Below are 17,633 nucleotides of genomic sequence, written 5' to 3' on the forward strand. Positions count from 1 at the left end.
GACATACTGTTAGTCAACTATAATTGTTGATTAACGATATCCCTAAAATGATATAGTCAACAAGAGTTTATGATTAAAATGATTCGTCAATAAAAGTTGAGTATTTTTTTGCTTACCGAAAAATTTGTTTTTTATTTTAGCCAAATTTAAAAATTGATGATTTAAATGACATTTTTCCCAACTGAAATATAATCTATACATTTATTTAATTGGCGATTTAAAATATATTAAGAAAGTATATTAAATTCGTTTGCCTTGTCCACTCTCATATCTGAACTTCTTTTTAATGCATTCAATTTGGACTTCAACACATCTTATCCTACAATACATAGTATTAAATTTCTAATAATGCTAGTATATACAAAAAGAAATATTTACTGTGGTCTAATGAATAACGTGGTACACCGACACCGTACACGTGTAATAAAACTTGCAAGTAGTTACTTGAACTAGATAGAGAAAAATAAAACTTGTAAAAATGGGTGAACAACTAAATGCAAGTAATGTTCCAAAAAGCTAAATGCAAGTAAACGCATGCAAAGCCAGTAGAGTTGATCGACAGGACCACAACCAGAACGTGTTTGAAACTTGTACGGTGTAAAATTTCACTGTGCTCTGGTCAAACAAGCAACCACGTTGACCAACTCGTGTGATTTCAGCTAACACATTGCTTCATTCAAGTCATATGGTCAGTAAGTCTATTGATTTGTTGGGTGTTTACTAGTATACCAAGTAATATCACGTTTAAAACGTTAACCATCCATTCTAAGAAGCACAGAACAATATATCCATTCTAACACATTGCTTTTTTTTTTTTTTTTTTTTTCAAAAAAAACAATATATCAATATGCAAATTCATTGTCTAAATATATATACGCATACAAAATATTTACAAATATAAAGGTTATAGAATACAAATGTACACCTACAGATCTACAAGCTTGCCTCTAAACCCGAAAGAATTGGAATCCAAATAGATAACGTTTCCTACATGACAACAAAAATAAAAACTCAAATGTCCTCTTTTTATTGCGTCAGAACTGCATCATCATATAAAACCAAACCCACCAACTTGCCCCGGATAACCAAACCCGACCGAGTCAATACCATACCCATTTTGAGCAAAACCAAAGTCGTCCGGGTTGTTAAACTCTTCCTCCATCTTCAGGTAGCCAGAATTAAACTCAATACTAGGAACAACATGACTCAGTCCAGGTTCTGGACCTGAGTTATGTTCAACATTGCCTACAAAACTTCCCCAATCGAAGCTCGACGTATCCGATAAACCGTTGATCCCGGTTTTATCTCCGGTTAGGTCTGGTCTAAGTGAAGAGAACTGGTTTGGATTAGCATACTGGAAATTCCTGTTGTCGGTCTCATGATGTAATGAATCAAGAACGTCTTCAAAGTGAGAAGAAGATGACGTCGTTGATGAAGTACCATTGTTGCTAAGTTCTCTAGTACTCGTGATTACATTTTCGTATGCTTGTTTTTGTGCGCTTGATTGCTTCTTGTATATTCTACATAGAACCCAATCATCTAACTGCAAAAAGTTATAATATTGATTAGGGATAAATAATTGAAATATACAAAAAATAGAACTTAGAAAAGATAATTTGCATGTTGTTTTTGTTACCTTAGAGCTTCCGTCTCTATGAGAGGGTTCAAGGAGACGATACTCATGCATGATCCAATTTGTTTTAGTGCCTTTAGGTGCTTTACCGATGTAAAACACCAAAGCCTTCTTGATACCAACTCTCTTTCCTTCTGTCGAGATAATCTTATCCGTACCCGTAGCTTTCCAATAACCCGACCCGGCTACCCGGTTCGGTCTTGATCCGTTTGGGTACTTTCTGTCCCTAGGACTAAAAAAATACCATTCCTTTTCTCCGAATAGTGCCTTATCTATATTCACAAAACCAAACCAAGAAAATTAAGAACAGGTAAAAACAAAAGAAGTGGGTTTTCAGTAATTAACAAAATGAACCGGTTTGGTTTACTTACTTGGTAAGACCCAAGGATCAAACTTGTAAAGATCGATTTCAGCGATAAGCTGGAGAGAAAAATCATAACCGGCTGCTTTTCTGCAGAGATATTGAACCATAAGCTCTTCGTCGGTCGGGTAAAACCGAAAACCCGGTGGTAGACTCAACTGGGCTAACGGGTCGGTTTCTTCGATACCCATTTTTACAATCTCCTCTCTTTTTTCTTCTTCAACTTCTCTATGAGGAAACTATTGCAGCTAGTATGTGTTTTAATAGTATTTATTCAAATATGAACGATAAGGTTTGGGTCATAAGCTACTTATATATAATGGAATCCACCGTTGCGAATTAACGTGTGTACTGAAACTGGGACCCACTTTTGTGCTTATCTCTTAACACTTTTAAATCATGACACGTGTGTCAGTTATATCGTCGTAATTTACGCAAATCCCTTGGGTTCATTGAACCTACATGGAGCATATTTGGCTCTTCCTCGTACTATTTGTATGTTAGGTTATTTTGTCCGTGATATTATTTATTTTAGTATATGGTTCACTGGTTTGAGAAGTATTTTACTATGCAAAAAATAATTATTATGACGATGCTAGTTTTTCGTTTGGGAACTGGTTCAAAAAAAAATGAAGTTTTTGGTTTGGGACTAGGGGTATGAATTAACGACAACAATGTTCAAAAACTAATGTGAACTAATTGAGGTTTCTTTTTGTATTACTTCTTTACATAACTATTTAGTGTAATTTTAAAATATGGTGTAAAGTGTAACTTCCATTTCTTAAAGAGAATAGTTGTAATCTATTAATCTACTGTTTAGACTAACTGAACGTTTAGGTCATAAAAGTTGTTGATTTTTTCATTGATTTGACCAGTATTAAACTTTCTAAACGACCAAGTTTTAGAACACAAAACTATATATTTAGCGAGTATTATTGAACATAAACCATGTAACCTGTGAACTGGTAAAAGATAGTTTTCATAACACGTTTTTTTGTTGACGCACTCTATTGAAATGTATATATGCCAAATGTTGTTGTGTTCAGAATAAAGGTAGGACACATGTAACTGAATGGGTGGATGAGAGGACTTGATTTTTGTTTTTGAAAAAGGCGAAGTTGAGAGGACAACGAAACTGTTCAATGTATCTTAGGTATCATCAACATGGAAAGCGTTTTCCATACAGACAAAGCTACAACATGACGACACGTGGCCACGTGTCTATGGCATAAGTTAGGCGCCATATTTGTCATTTGTCAAAAAGACGTTATAACGATTGACGATAAACAAAACACGAGTTTGATGTTGACTAAAGATTTTTGCTATTGTAACAAAAGATATGATTCGTGACAAAAAAACAAAAGATATGATTGTTTTGTTTCACTAACACTACAAGAACAATTTATTTACTGTAGTTGCTTAACTGTTTTTTTGAATTTAATTACTTCACTTAGTTTCAATGTTTATCCATATAATCACAGATAGGAACTACAGTGTAGGTGCACAGAAAAAGGAACTACAGGGGTCGTAGTTTAATTTAATGTTCTTAATTTTCTTTAGAAAATTTGATAGCAGGGTATATAAATTGATAATATTCTCAGAATATGCTATTTTGAAACATGCAGTATATAATTGACTAAGCGTTTTTCTATATAACAACAAAATTCCGCATTTGGTTAAGTTCATTTTTAAAACTTATGTTGGAATCGAAAATACTTTTTCAAGAGCTTGACCATAATTTTAGCAAAAAAAAAAAAGAGCTTGACCATAAGAACATAACCCTTTTTGTCAAATATAATCTAACATCTCCTTTTGTAGATTTATAGCGTTGATGTTTATCTAAAATAGCTGGGAAACTATAATCCTCTATATATTAAAAGAGAAGACTTTAAAAAATATGAACCTCAATTTTGTATTAATTAAAAATGCACCACATCCTATGTGGCAGTTTATTATGCTCTTAATTGTCTGACGTGGCGGTTTTATAGGCGATTTTATTAACCTTAGTCTAATATTTCGGTCGCATTATATTTATAGTATAGTTTAATATATCATAGGCTATATAGTTGTATTTATTGTTTCACAGGCTTTCCTTAAATAAAACCTACAGAATTACCTAATGTGATTAAAATATATATAGCAATTAATAATTTTCAATTATAAAGATTTGATAACAATCTGTATACTTTTTCTCACTTTGTTTATTCTTTAATATTAAAATAAATTACATAATTATATTAATCATATAATAAAAATTTGGATTTTTTTTGTGTATGTTGTATTTCAAATTTTTCAAAACGAGTATAAATTACTAAAACTGTTAAAAGTCTCATATAAACTCTTAGGATCAAGGTTTTAATTTTTTCTATATTAAAATATAATGATTATAAGACCATATGAAGAAATAATTTTATTTTAATAGTTTTTATGTTAATATACATATATATATATATTTTTCATATCGTTTAAATTAAACTATACATCGTATGAAAATACATACTTATATTTTGATATTTGCATTGAACATATATTGAAACATTAATATTTTAATTTTTTAAAATGATTATAAATTATTGAAACTACTAAACATTTCACATTAAAAAAATTCATTGGTGTAAAGTTTTGTTACACAAATATGCAAATAATCATAAAATCATATGAGTAGAAACCTCATTTTAATAAATATCCATATTAAGTGTGCTATATTACTATGTTTATATCATTGAAATTTAATTATTTATCATATATGATATATAAGATTGATTGTTTTGATTTATTTTTCCTAATTGCGAATAAACAAGAGTGATGGTTAAATTTATATGCATACGCCAATTTATTACATAATAGTAACTGATTTCTTAGTTATTTAATATATCTATTTATTATTTTATTATTTTATAATACGTAGAAAATTATAAAATAAATAATAAATATAAAATACTTACTGTGCATAAAGTGCAGATCTTAACCTAAGTATGTATCTCTTTAATTATTTTAAATCTTAAGTATTTTCTAAATTCTAGGTCAAAACAAACAAACGAAATGAGAATAAAATTCAAAATCAATATTTACATCGAGTAATAATAAAAAAAAAACACAACAAGAGAAAAAATTGAAGATAAATAGGTAGAGAACTTGCTAATACTCTACCAATCAAGCCCAATGACACTCCGTCTATTTTCCATCATCCACTGAAAAGTGAAAAGATATATGAAATCGGGTCCATTAAATTCTAAGCTTTGATCTATAGTTCTAATTACAATTGTTTATGATCCTACGTATAGATAATTATATAAAATTTTCAAAATTCTAAAATTTCAAATACATATAAAAACAATTATATGTAAATTTTAAATTTATCAATACTAAAATTTTATATTTTAATTATATATATTCACCCTGCGCAAGGCGCATGTCTTATCCTAGTTAGGAATTATGTTTCGTACGGGTCAATTGTGTAGTTTTCATAATCCATTTCCATCTATTTATTGTTTTCGATCGTCATTTTCATTTAAGTAATTTATTATCCATAAATAAATTTATGCCTTACGGCTTTAGTTTCAGGACTTATAATCTAAGCCTATATATACATCTTGGAGATCATAAATCTTCGAGCACAGTTTAAGCATACATCACCAAACTAGGTTAAAATTTGAAATGAATACTGTCGTCATGGAATCCCTCCAGTGGAACTTAAAGAATTTTGTTTCACTCAATACATAATACATTTCGTGTGCTAACAACCATTTGATGCTTTACGTACTTTTCTTTATTTTGTTTTATTATCTATATCTCTCATTTTCGATTAATGATAACGAATTGCTCAAAGAATAATTATGATTTATTAATCGCTCTTTTTTTTTCTTCTTTGAATGTGGAGAATGTATTAAATTTTCGGTAGAAGAATAAAAATTCAACAATATTTATGGAGAATTTTTCAAATATTATTCAAAACTTAATTTTTATCTAAAAGTATATCCAAAATTGAATCAAATGCAAAATTAAATCAAAATACTTGTGAAATTACAATTAATCCTTATGATCAAACAAAAAACAAAAAATCATTTTATGAATATAACCCCGTAAAATCTTCTGAGATTTTGTAAATTTTATGTAGTTCTGTAAGTCTTCTCGTATAGTAAATCATAAAAATAATTTATAAATTTTTTGAAAAATATTTTGCTTGAGGAAAAATTGAAATCATCTAATTATAAACATTTGTAAACGATATGAACTAAGATATATTAAAATTAAATTGTTTTCAATATAGATAAGTGAATGTAGTGAGTCATGATATTTTTTGGTTTAGGGTTTAGTAACATATGATGTAATATTGTATATTTTCTTAAGGTTAGATTTTGGAAGCTTAACATTTTTTTGAAAAATTAAATTTTGACATATATGTCTTTAGTTCTATGTGTATTAAACATTTTTAAGTTGAATTTAAATTTAATGAAGTGTTTAGTAAGTTAATTAAGTTTATGGTTTATATTTAGGGTCTAGACGGTTTCCAGGAAGTCTTCTGACGAATAGTATTTACATGTTAGAAGAATTCCCTAAAGTCTTCTGAATTGAAACCATTTAACCTAAATTGAAATTTTTATCTCTATCAAAAAATAAAAACTTACACATTCTCTCTCTTCCTCTCAAATGGATGCAACGGAAATATAAGGTTTTTCACTCTAAAACACTCTAACCTCTCTCTAATCTCTGTGAACTTGAAAAGAGACTAGTTTATATCAATTTCTCATTTTTATCTCATGTCTTCTCAATAATTTATCTTGTTTTTGCAGATTTTTAATCACATGGTTCTCATTTTCCACTCATTTAAAAGTAGATCTATAAATTTTAGATATCTATTTTGATATGTTCTATAAAGATAGACTTATCTAATCTTCCATTCATTTTCTCTGTTTTTAAATTATTTGAATGAGTTTGGATATGCGGATTTTTCAGATCAGGATTTGGATATGCATGATTTTCAGATCTGATCTGGATCAGTTTTCTGGAAAGTCGTCTCGAAAGTCTTCTAAAATATAATGCAGTAGAAGATAACTAGGAAGTCTTATGATGAAGTCTTCTGACAGAATCTTCTCCCATTTCTCCTCTTTCTTAACATATATGAGCGTTTTGGTTTTAAGTCTGATTTTTTTTCATTGGGTAAGCTTAATTGCATAAAGCTCTTACCTTTTTCCTAACTAAAACTCTCCAACCCCTTTCTAATCTATTTGAACTTGAAAACACCAAATTTTATATGAATTTTTCATTTTTTGTCTCATGTCTTTCTCATTAATCTATTTTTTGTAGGTTTTTAGTGAAATGGTTCTCATATTCTACTTAGATATATATTTTTGTGTGTTCAATAAAGGTAGATCTATCTCATATTCCACCAATTTTCTTTGTTTTAAGCCATTTGAACATTTTTGGATATGTAGGGTTTTCAAATCTGAATTTCGATATGCAGTTTTTTTCAAATCTGAACTAGATTTTGAAAAAATTCTAAAATATAATATTTTAGAAGATTTCCAGAAAGTCTTATGGACTTCCTGGAAGTCTTCTGACATAGTCTTTTCTCATGTCTCCTCTTTCATAACAAATATGAGTGTTTTGTTAAGTTACCATGTCTGATTTTTCTTTATTTAGTAACCTCTTGTTGCATAAAACTCTTACATTTTTCCCAAACTAAAATACTCAAACCTCTCTCTAATCTCGTTAAACTTGAAAACACCAAACTTTATATCAATTTCTCATTTTTGTCTCATGTCTTTCTTACTAATATGTATCTTGTTTTTGCAAGTTTTTATCACATGGATCTCATCTTTTATTCTTTTAAAGGTAGATCTAATTTTTTGGATATGTATTTTTTGTGTTCTTTAAGGTAAATCTATTTCATCTTCCACTTATTTTCACTTTTTGAAGGCATTTGAACATTATTGGATTTGCAGGTTTTTCAGATCTGAGTTACTCTTTGGAAAACTAATGGGAAGTCTTCTCGGAAGTCTTCTAACATATAATGCGCTAGAAGAATTCCTGAAAGTATTATAACGAGTCTTCTCCCATATTAAATGTAATCCAAGCTTGTGTTGGTGGATGAATGATCTATAATAGTTTTCTTTGTGGTCTGTTTTGCGATTTGTATGTGTATTATTTTAATTGTGATTTTTTGTAAATTTGAAGAGATATTAATGAGAATATTGTAATTATGTTCATTGTCCACAATATTATCTTGCCAAAAGTACTTGACATTATTGAATTTATAAATACAACTTTACTAGAAAAACATAATAATACAAAAAATTAGTCAAATTTACTACAACTAAGGGAGAAGACTTTTTGAACAATTAAAGGAGAAGACTTCTCAAGAAAATTTAGCCAAATTCACAAAATATCAAACATTACACAAGTTCAAAAGTACAACAAGTTCGCTAGAAGACTTAAATTTAAAGCATAAAATTGAAATAAAAACGAAAAATTTAAGCGAAAAACTCAAATTTTAAGTGAAAATTGAAATTTAAAATTTTATGAAAGTTTAAAAGTATATACTATGATCTAAGATGACACATTAAACCATATAACTTGATATTATTGAAGTTTCTTAAGACTTTTGAAAGTTAAAAAAACATATCTAAAAGCTACTTAACAAGTTAACAAAAACTAACGTTGAAGACTTCCACGGAATTCTTCTCGGATAAGCTAGAAAATTTAATAAACATGAATGTTGGTAAACTCATAAATATCACTAATTAATTTTTAAATTTCATTCAATTTTCTCAATATTGAGTAATATACATGAATTAACAAGAAAATGCTAAAAAATCTTTATATGTTTTAGAGAAAATAAAAGTTTATTAAACATTGATGCAGAAGACTTCTAGGAAGTCGTCCATTTAGATCATTTTGGTAATTGAAAATTTACAAGGGAAGACTTTCAGAGAAGTCTAATTCTTTGGAAGTCCTCTTTAAATATTGGCTTACTTTTGTTAACAAAAATAATCTCAAAAATATCAGAAAAGAATTTCCAGTAAGTCGTGTAGGATAAACATGTTAGTTTTCCATTTGACCGGATTGCGTCAGAAATTTGAATTTTCTTAGAAGACTTACTAGGAAGTCGTCCAGCAGAAAAATAAATTTTCAATATTTAATTATAGTTAGAAGACTTCCATGTAAGTTTCAGGTTACTTTTGCAATTGAGAAATAAAACATAAATATTTTGGTTTTATCTGGACGACTTACATGAAAGTCTTCTGATAGACGATTTACACGGAAGTGTTCTGTAATAACCAAGGTTTGACCAAAATCTCGGAATAAAATTCTAGAAGACTTCCGTGTAAGTCGTCTATGGGAAGACTTCTGTGTAAGTCTATGGGAAGACTTCCGTGTAAGTCGTACAAATAAAATTAATTATTTAAGTTTTCTTTTTCAATTACAAAAGTAACCCTAAACGACTTACATGAAAGTCGTATAATTATAATTAAATATTGAAGTTTTATTTTTCTATTGGACGACTTACAACTAAGTCGTCGAGGAAAAGTCAAATTTATGATACAATCCGGTCAAATACAAAACTATCTTGTTTATCCTAGATGATTTACCGGAAAGATTTCTCTGGTATTTTCGAGATTTTTTGTTAACAAAGAAAACCAGAACACTTCCATAGAAGTTGTCTTTGATAACATAAATAAAAATCAATTGCAACACTAGCATCTGCATTGACTAGAATACTTTTGTGTAAGTCTTCTACTACCATAAGACTTACACGGAAGTCTTTTGACGGACAGATCTGAAAAAAAAAATTGATTTCATAGCTTCAACCAGTGATATAACTTATTTATCACACATAAGTCTTTTCCAAGGACACAAAAGCTCAAATTAAAGTGACCCACCAGAAATCATAAGCTTGAACAGCTCTATGAACACAATTAATTTAGAGTCAAAATATTGGGATTTTTGGATGAATATAGAGAAAAACTGAAAGAGATGTTGTTTTAGGTCATAAAATAAGATATAAGGAGTGTAAATCGATTTATGTGTATTAAAAGCTTCAAATTGGTTGTTCATGGTGGTTATTGTATTGATGACAACGAAAATATTGTAAATACTTGAAGAAAATAAAGATGAAGAGTAAAACAACTCAGTCTAAAAAATTGCAAAAATTACATTTTTGTGAATAATCCCAACTTTTTGAAAGAATAAAGCATATGAAAATTCAGAAAAATCTTTGATTATTTTTGTGTTTTACTTTGAGTTTTGAGTAATATTTTGAAAACATTCAGTATTCATTTCATTATCCATGTTCGATATGTCCTTACATAAAATAATATAATTTTTTAAAAAATATTTTTCTAGTATTATTTTTTCTGCAAACTATCTTTATGTATACCTTTAGTTTTGGAAATATCTAATACAATAAAGTTGGGAAATCTGCCTCCTTAGGCTATCCACGACATCTTGGTGATAGGAGCAAACGATGACACCTGTCGAAACCACACTGGATTGTGCCTCTCACGCGTTCAGCCCACTCTCGGCGTATGCGTCGTTGCGTCAACTACACGCGAGATCTGTGGTTTACAAGCCTGCTGAGGCCCACATGTTTTTTTTATCATTTGTGGCCCATTGTTTTATTAAGGGTTTTCTTTCTTCTTCGCCGTCGACGCCGTGTTGTGGCCTCTTCACATAAAAGAAACGTCTCACAATTCCTTCAATCCGCCATTAATTCTGAGTTTTTTCCTTGTGTAATCAACCCTTCTCTTTAAGATTACTATCAGCCTCTTGGTTTCCATTGAAACTGCCACAATCTCCAACTATAAATATGAGCCCTTCTACCATGCGCAGTCGATCTGACACCATTTTTGAAAACAAGCAAATTTCGATCAAACGATTCCGATGGTGAATTCATACACTATTCTTGCTAATCTGAAAGCCGGGAGATGCTCTAACACCGCCGAGGTTCGTCTGCTGAGGTTCTGGGATGCGCTGGGATGCGAAAAACATCACCAAAGGTGGAAAACTGATTAATCTCGAGATGTTATTGATTGACGAACAAGTGAGTCACTTTTTCCCGAATATAATTCTCCTTTGATTTTTCCATTTTCCCTGTCTCAATCCCTTTGTAATTACATATAGTTCTCTTTCGTAATTAGTTCTTCATCTTCCTCATTTCTATTTTCTATCTTCCATATACTTTTTATTGACATGAAAAAAGAGTCGGGAAGAAAGACGAAAAAAACATATAGGTCTTCTCATGGTTTGTTATCTTGATCATAAAATCACTGAAAGTTCACATTTTTAAAAGTTATTTGCTCTTATTTTTAATGGGGTTGAAATATATTCATGGTTCTGCTTAGGAGTGATCCGATTTTTTATTGAATTCATGATTATCTTGTCTGTTTAGTTTACTAAATAAATGGTGTCTCTATTCGCAGAATGCAGGTCTCAGTGCTCAAGTAGATAATGAGATCCCCAAGTTTATTGTTGATATTGTTGGTAAGAGCTACACTTTCCAGCTCAAGTTAGGAGAGTTCAGTTTCACTGCCAAGCACCAAACCTTCACCATATCCCGTATCATTACTGAGTGTCAGCGTAGATTACTCCCAGAATTTGTTATAGATGTTGGTATCGCAAAACTGAAAAACAAGAATGACTCGACACAAAAACTCTAGGCCTGAATTAAGGACAGCCAACATGTTTTGGGTGAATCAAATCTGATGCAGCTCTTCCTCCGATGTAAGAGCCTTCTATTTGTTTCTGTTACTACTAGCCCCATGTTCTCAGTTCGGGTATACATTATAGAGTAACATTCTCTGTTAATTTCTTTTCATATAGGGCAACTCAGAGCCATGGGACAAGTCTTATCGAAGGCTATGATGCAGTTATATTACTGCAAGTTGGTTACTTGACAGCTGAAACGATGCTTCAAGGAACCATACATGTGGCAAACGTGTATTCTTTAATGCAACATATGAGAGTCAATTAAACTTTGGCAATGAGACCAGTTATGGTTAGTGCTTCCCTTACACTTTCATCATAGACTTACACTTTCATCATAGTCGCCTACTCAAACATTACTTCTTATTCACCACAGGTTGTGTAACACTGATGGTCATTGCTCCTCAAGTTCTTCAATGTATGGACGTCTTCAGAAAATATATATAGTAACGGTGCCAGAGCTTGATTCGTCACCACAGGTCAATACCTTACCAGGTTCTTATTTCTAAGCAGGACCCAAGTGTGGAGGACCCTTTGCGATCTCCCACAATGTCTCCGGCATCTCCGCTCTCCCAACCGTGCTGTCAGCAGAGCCTACACTTTTCAGTTGCAGCTGTCCAAATTTAAATTCTCTTCCAACCATCAGACATTCACTATCTCCCGCTCTTCGATCGCAACTGATATAGACACAGTATTAGCTATCTAACATTGGGATACACGTAAGTCCACTGTTATCAGAATACGTTCTCATCTATAATCATATGTAAAGTGACATATTAAATGGTGCGTTGATAGGGAGGATAGGGAGGCAATAACAACCCTGACGATGATATACCGGGGGCAACATGTGTTTTCCGCAAGAGTTCTGTGGGAATGAAGCTCACGGGTAGCTACTGGCCTGGCTCATGAAACACATCAGCTCTTAAGTCAAAATGACAAACTTCTCAAGTTTCAGAGAGTACGACGAACCTATTTACTCTCAACTCTTGATATCACCTGCAATGTTTTCAAATGATTCCTACAAGAATGACTTAAACTTCTCAAGTTTCAGAGAGTACGACGAACCTATTTACTCTCAACTCTTGATATCACCTGCAATGTTTTCAAATGATTCCTACAAGAAAATTCGTACTTTGCACTTATGCAAAAAAATTTGATTTGCTTATTCGCTACTTTTTGTTAACTTATTAACAGAAAAATAACAATGTCCTACAAACTTAATGAAAGAATGATGTTTTCTCCAAGTCACCCAAGTCTGGTCCGAGAAGAGACAAAAAACCCGAAAATTCACCCTTCCCTCATGGCTAGCAGTGATATATTCCCTAACATATATAGATATAGTAGTAGCTATCTAACGTCCAGCCACAAAATGTACATTGGAATCTTTATCGATTTTCTATATTATTTTCACACAAAAGATATATAAATGTTTTACAAATTTGCTAATATTTCCATTGCCAGAGTTAATTTCATACCAAAAAACAAATAAGAAAAATTTATCAACAAAATTTCATTACACACGTTTAAATGCCATTGCTTTTATATATTGCCCACACAAGTATGTTCAGAAATAAAACATAACTTTACTTTATGTTTAAATTCTAACTAAATTAATTTTGTTATGATTATCGAATTTTTATTGAAACTATTAGCTATAAGTATTTATCCTATTCCAGTTTGAACTAAGTAATTTTAAAACAAAGTAATAAATTAAATATTATTCTCTTTCAACATATTTGCATTTTAATATTTTAAAACATATTTTATTTACAAAGACCATTAATTAATTATAAATTTATTTTTAAAAAAATATAAGAACCCGGCGCGTAGCGCCGGAATACCACTAGTATTTAATATAAAACATATGAAATCGTAATAATTCTTTTGAGAGTTAGTATACAATTTATGCAATTTCAAGTTCATAATTAATCTTTAAATGATATCATAGCTGGGTATAATATTTTTAACTATCAGTTAATTTTCATTTCTCTTAAGCTAAGAAATTATGTTTTTAATGTAAGTCTATATGCTTTTGAATCTAAACCAAAATGCTTCCAAATTTATATTTGATCATAAATCTACAAATTCAAGCCATCGGTCCCCTTATTCAAAAATTTGTAGACTTTTGAATCGTTTTTCTTTTGTGCTACAGCTTGAACCTTATTCCACTTGATACATTGTCAATTTTAACAGAAAAAATTGTAGACCAAAAAAATTATGTTTCTTAATTTTCTAAGCATTATTCGAATTTACTATAGTATCCTCTGAACAGTGCTGTCCTATAATTTGGGGTGAGCTAAAGCACAAATTTCTTTTCTGGCGTAACAATAAATAGTAACAGTTAACCAATACAAAATGTATAAAATCATCGAATGGTTAAAATAAAAACTATGTTGGACAAAAAGAGGATATAACTATGGTATGCTAACTCAACTCAAACTGCTTAACCATTTGACTTAATGGTTAAAATAAAAACTATGTTGAACAAAAAAAGGATTTAACTATGGTATGCTAACTCAACTCAAACTGCTTAACCATTTGACTTAACTAATACTCGATGACATGTGGCCTTAATTTGTTTCGTTATATCTTGTGGCCTAAAGCAGATGCTTTAGTTGCCTTATAGTAGAGACGGACCTGCCTCTGAAATATCTCCGCCCACAGTTTTTTATTCAGCACGAGAGTTTAATATTTTAACATGACTTCTTTACTGATCGTTGAAGTTCTAGCAGTTCTAGCGGCCTTCGGAACAGCAGTGGATCTTGGAATCACCAACATCAGTCTTCTCAAACAATATAATAGAGCAATTAATGACAAGCACCTAAGAAAAAAAATGATCAGAATCATCTATGATATACCATTAATCTCATTTGGTTTCTCCTTCTCCTCTTTCTCTCATATCGTTAGATCGGCACTCTTTTTCGAACTCTTTGACTAGAGCGTCTCTTTATTAATGAGATGTCCAGTAGGCTAATTCTATGTTTATTGGACTTTTGACCTATTTTAATGCATATTTTCGTGATAAAAACTAATACTGTCACTTAAACGATATATTTGATCGCCATATTTTATGATTCATGAGCTGGCCAAATTTTTCCACTGAACTGAAAATACTTTTGTATAACTTCAAAAAGATTACGATCTTTTAAGATTTTTATACATTTTGTCGTCAAAATAAAACTGTTGATTTTAGTTAAAATATTGTTAGATATTTCAATTGATAAATTCATTTTATTAGTTTTTCTATTTTAATTTGGTTTCTCAAACCACTTCATATTTGAATAAATAAATGTTTTAATAATGGAACGATATTTCATTGTAAAAAGAAACACTTTCACATAAAATAGAATAATATAAAATTTGTTAAATATACTTACTTTGAAGAATATCTTGGAATGAAATATGTTTGTAATCTTAATTTATTGTTATAAGAGTCGATATATAATTTCCTAATCGTAAGTTGTTTTATTCGAAAAGACTCGTTTTGAAAAATCATTGCACATTGACAAAAAAAAACTAATTGCATTGAGCTGCGAACTTGTGATCTTAAGTTATGATATGCTCCCTCCGTTCCTAAAAAAAATGGTTGTTCGGGAAAAAAATTGTTTTAAAAAGATGGTTGTTTTATATTTTCTATAAAAAATTGTAAACTTTAAGAAAATTAATTGGTTTTATTGGATTACTATTGATCAAAAGTTGTTTAAAATTGAAAATAAAATTTATTATAGTAATTTAATGTACTTTTTTAATATATGTGAAAACACTAAAAAAATCTATGTTTTAAAAACAGTAATATAAAGGGCCCACTTGATTCGATGACGACTTTTGTCATACACACGTAACACATCATATATTCATATGCTTTGCTTTTTAATTTTTAAATAAACAAAGCAAAAGAAAGAGATTACTACTTCATATAATAATTGAAGACTATTCCTGGAAACTAAAATAAAGAAAAAGGTGAGTGGGATATTCTGGTAATCACTTTCTTAGGCTAAGTTTAATCAGCTTCTTTAGCTATATTTAAAGGTGTACACTTAATAAAATATCTATTTTGGAACTATTCAGTTTGATTTGGATTGATAAGATTCGAGTCTACTTTAGACGCAGAAAGGGTTGATCCGCTTTGTTTCAACCGGTGTTTTGGAATCAGCGGTTAAATCCGTAAACGGAGAAATCCAACATAAATTCAGTTTGAGTTTTGTAAAAATCTAATATTTAAAAATCCGTAAAAACCTGTGAAAATCTATTAAAATCTAAAATCTAATACCAGTTGAACCACTGGTTAAACCAATAGCTTATTTTTACTTTTATTATGTTTTACAATGTTTTTAAACCCGATCCTAACACTAAACCGGATGATGTTCCGGGTCAGTGGGACATCGGGTCAAACGCGGATGAACCGCATATTAGTAAATAAATTAATTTTATTTTATAATAATATATTAGCCTTGAAAAATATAAATTTAAATATTTTATAAATGTTTTTTTAAAAATAAAATAATAGTTTGGATATTTACAGATTTTATGACATCTTAAAAATTTAAAAATCATAAATATTTAAATGTCTAGTGTGAATAATAAATTAAACTTCAAATCCAAAATAAACCAAAATTAAAAAAAATATTTTAATAAATTGTCAATAACAAAATAATCTAACACCAAATCACATCAACTAATTTTGGAAGATATCGGCAGAGGAAAAAAAAAAGACGACAATAAAACTGAAAAACTGAAAACCAAACTTCTTAGTTGGAAATTTCAAAAATAAAACAGAATCTAAAAACATAATTAAAAAAAGAGTAAAAGTTATCTATTGGTTCAACCAGTGGTTCAACCGGTATCAGATTTCAGGTTTTAATAGGTTTTTACGGGTTTTTGCGGGTTTTTAAATATCGGGTTTTTGACAAAATCCAAACCATATTTATGTTGGGTCACCGGGTTTACCGGTTCACCGCAGATCCGCGTCGGGTTTCAAAACACTGATTTTAATTATGCTCTTAGATTATGTTTTATATTTGAAATTTCCAATTAAAAAGTTATGTTATCATTTTTTCAGTTTTATTATCATCTCTCTTCTTCTGTTGATCTCTTCAAAAATTAGTTGATGCGATTTGGTGTTAGATTATTATTGTTATTGACAATTTATTACAATGATGTTTGAATTTTGGTTTATTTTGGATTTGAAGTTTATTTTATTATTCACATTTAGACATTTAAATATCTATGAATTTTAAGTTTTTTAATTTTTAGATGTCATAAAATTTATACATATCCAAAATATTATTTTATGTTTTAAAAACATTTATAAAATATTTAAGTTTAGATTTATTCATGGCTAATATATTATTATAAAATAAAATTTATTTATTTACTAATCCGTGATTCATCCGGTGACCCAGAACATCATTCGGTTCAGTGTTGCGATCGGGTTTCCGGAAACATCATCCGGTTCAATGTTTGGATCGGGTTTAAAAACATTGCTTCAACTTTCTTGAGTCCGGTTTAGAAACAGAAGGGGTTGATCCGGTTTATAAGATTAAAAACAGTAGGAATTTGATGTGTTGTTCGGCCCAAAACCATCTCGGCCCACTAAAATCTTCCAATTACCTAACATCCACGCAATACTAGGTTTGCCAACCTCCACAGCAACAAGCTTCTTTCACAGTCTCATCACTGGGTTTTCTCCACATAGAGAGGGTTTAAACTTCGACAGAGACTGTCTGCATGAGTGGCAGAGATTTCTAAAAGCGTAATAAGGGATCGCAGATGCCAATCTTATGTGGCTTTTCGAGGTCCTGTCTGGCTGGAGGCACACATTGCCCGAGAAGCTTCGGAGGCCATCTGATGCCGAAGGTTTGAGAAGATGCCTTGGCTGTCTCCGTGAAGACATTCTCAGAAGGCTTCTGACTTTCATCTCTCTGTTCCTCTTTA

The 17,633-nt window shown here is 30.3% G+C and overlaps 1 protein-coding gene and 1 long non-coding RNA gene across 2 annotated transcripts; one reads left to right on the plus strand and one right to left on the minus strand.

Moving 5' to 3' along the window:
• Positions 1 to 840: 840 nt before the first annotated feature.
• On the minus strand, positions 841 to 2,282 carry LOC108828929 (NAC domain-containing protein 19). The gene is made up of 3 exons (XM_018602598.2): positions 2,005 to 2,282; positions 1,637 to 1,905; positions 841 to 1,543 (listed from the first exon to the last, which is right to left on the minus strand). Exons 1-3 carry the CDS (start codon positions 2,183 to 2,185, stop codon positions 1,049 to 1,051), a joined length of 945 nt encoding a protein of 314 aa, XP_018458100.1. The 5' UTR covers positions 2,186 to 2,282; the 3' UTR covers positions 841 to 1,048.
• Positions 2,283 to 10,614: 8,332 nt separating this feature from the next.
• Positions 10,615 to 12,873, plus strand: LOC108814365 (uncharacterized). Its single transcript, XR_001943643.2, has 5 exons — positions 10,615 to 11,037; positions 11,417 to 11,717; positions 11,817 to 11,991; positions 12,076 to 12,418; positions 12,495 to 12,873. It is a non-coding gene; the product is annotated as an uncharacterized LOC108814365 (long non-coding RNA).
• Positions 12,874 to 17,633: the final 4,760 nt, after the last annotated feature.

This window comes from Raphanus sativus, chromosome 1 (genome assembly GCF_000801105.2).
Source record: "Raphanus sativus cultivar WK10039 chromosome 1, ASM80110v3, whole genome shotgun sequence".
Lineage (NCBI taxonomy): Eukaryota > Viridiplantae > Streptophyta > Magnoliopsida > Brassicales > Brassicaceae > Raphanus > Raphanus sativus.

Coding starts and splice junctions, on each gene's coding strand:
- LOC108828929 (XM_018602598.2), bottom strand. CDS start 2,185: ATGGGTATCGAAGAAACCGACCCGTTAGCCCAGTTGAGTCTACCACCG. Junction 1,906..2,004: donor TGATCCTTGGGTCTTACCAA/GTAAGTAAACCA, acceptor TTGTGAATATAG/ATAAGGCACTATTCGGAGAA. Junction 1,544..1,636: donor ATAGAGACGGAAGCTCTAAG/GTAACAAAAACA, acceptor AACTTTTTGCAG/TTAGATGATTGGGTTCTATG.